The following is a 2,102-nucleotide window of genomic DNA, read 5'->3' as shown; positions in this document are numbered from 1 at the left end:
TAAATATAAGTCTTTTTAGAGATTCCACTATGGACTACATACGAAGCAGAATGAGTAAATCTATACTCTAAAATATGTCTACATACATCCGTATGTAGTTTGTAATGGAATCTCTAAAAAGACATATATTTAGGAACGGAGGGAGTACTAGGTAACAAAAGAAAATTCGTGTACTTGTTGGAGCAGTTTGAGTTTTATACGAGGCTTTTTGGAGAAGTTAAAGTAATAACATGTATAAAGTAAAAAAAAAGATAATAACTTACAAGTAACCGGGAATGATAATCTTGTGAACTCTTGTCATGAGGCGCCCAACTTGCTCGGACTGCAGTAGAAAAATTCTTCTTCCTTCCAGGTAACTGCTGCCAAATGCTGTCTGGGAGAGGACATTTCCGGTGAGGCTCTGGAGCTCCGGGTAAACATCCACCTCCCAGGAGCCATCAGGCCCAACACACTCTGCCCATCGTCCAACAAGCTCCTCACAACACACACTAAATGCGGGCAGCATGAGCTGCAATTAAGCAAAGCTTAGTATTCCGTTGAAAAAATAATCAGTAGATTAGTCGTGGGTTTAATTTTCCCTTTTTCTTCTTTAAGGGATAGCATGGAGTGGTATGCGCAAAGTACTCCCCTCCGTTGCTAAATATAAGATGCTTTTGCAGTTAAAATTTAAACGTTTTATATTTAGTTACAGCGGTAGTAAATACTAGTGTTATATTAACGATGTCAAAGTGAAGGTGAACATCCACGCCACATGAATCGGCTTAAAAAACAAAAGAAAAAAAGAATTTCAGGCCAGCTAAATGGATGAGCCTCGCAACAAGATCTTCGTAAGCCTACCATCAACCCTATAACAAATAGTACACAAGTTAACCGAAAAAATACGCTACTCTTATTTTTTGTTTTTGCGAAAGGAAAATATGCTACTCTTATACTGTACTATTCTGCACAGAAGGATGGTCGTATGTGCGCCGACGGCCATGAATATTAAGTGGTAGGCGCACATGGAATGCATGGAAGTATAATTAAATACCTTGAGCTTCTCGGCATGGAAGGCAGGGTTGAGTATCCTTCGGTGCTTCGCCCACTTTTCACCCTCATGGTTCTTCAACCCGTCGGCGAGGAGCCCGGTCAGCGCCGGGAACTTGAGCTTCTCGATGTGGCGGCTGAGCTTGTTGGACATCACCTCCCTGACCAGGCTAGGGTCGGTGATGGTCACCTTGGGGATGGGGCCGAACCAGGAGATGCACTGCGGGCCGTGCTCCTGGACGTTGCCGTAGAGGAATGGCAAGACGCGGGCGCCAATGTCGTGGCAGCGTGGGGTCATGGGTGGCCTCGACGATGCCTCCCTGTTCTGGCGGCTGTCGTCATTGACGTCGCCGGTGAGAAAGCGGTACCGCGTGCCACGGAGGCCCTGGGCGTGGAGCGCCTGCTCCAGCCGCCTCGGCCGCCACCACAGCTGGTCGAGTAGCCGGGCGGCTTGCCAGAGGAGCATGGAAGCCACGAGGCCGGCGCAGATCCATGGTAATGCTGTGAGTGGAGCTGGACTTCTTGTGAAGGGCTCAGGATCCATTGCTGCTCCACACGAAAGGCTACAAGACAGTGAAATGTAGGACTGGATTAGTGGTGTGTTTTATCAGAATTCTCGACATATATAAATCCCTTAGAGCAACTCTAGCAGACCCGTATAATACGAACCCGCATAATTCCAACGAGTATACGGGCTCGGCCCAATTTTCTGACCAGAACAGAGCCGTATACTCGTCCAGCCCGTAAATATTTTTGCCGCAGCCCGCAAACGTTACCCCTGAAGCAGTATAACTATGGGTTTGCGGGGCAGATGCGGGTCGAAACCCAATCCCCCGCAGCCGCGTTTCCCCCCGATTCCCCACCGCGCTGTTCGATTTCTCACCGCCATCGAGCCTGCGAAAGCCATGGACGGCTTTGGGGATGAGGCGGTGAGACCGCGCACAAGCGGGGGCGCGTTGGTGGCTCAACCGCAATAGCCGGCCACCGCGAACTGGACGACTTCGATCGCGAGCTCGCCCGCCGCCGCCACGCCTCTTCCGGCTCCTGATCCGCGGGGAGCTCATCCGCGGGCGCAT

The 2,102-nt window shown here is 50.0% G+C and overlaps 1 protein-coding gene across 1 annotated transcript; it reads right to left on the bottom strand.

Annotated features, from left to right (window-relative positions):
- Positions 1-263: 263 nt before the first annotated feature.
- On the bottom strand, positions 264-1,818 carry LOC119346798 (cytochrome P450 72A15-like; the record flags this gene model as incomplete). Its single annotated transcript, XM_037615946.1, has 3 exons — positions 1,696-1,818; positions 1,031-1,589; positions 264-508 (listed from the first exon to the last, which is right to left on the bottom strand). Coding segments are annotated over exons 2-3 (785 nt in total), but the record flags the coding sequence as incomplete, so codon positions are not given.
- Positions 1,819-2,102: the final 284 nt, after the last annotated feature.

Source organism: Triticum dicoccoides, unplaced genomic scaffold (assembly GCF_002162155.2).
Source record: "Triticum dicoccoides isolate Atlit2015 ecotype Zavitan unplaced genomic scaffold, WEW_v2.0 scaffold51074, whole genome shotgun sequence".
Lineage (NCBI taxonomy): Eukaryota > Viridiplantae > Streptophyta > Magnoliopsida > Poales > Poaceae > Triticum > Triticum dicoccoides.
The sequence above is the reverse complement of the archived record's forward strand: the minus strand, read 5'-3'. Positions and strand labels throughout refer to the sequence as shown.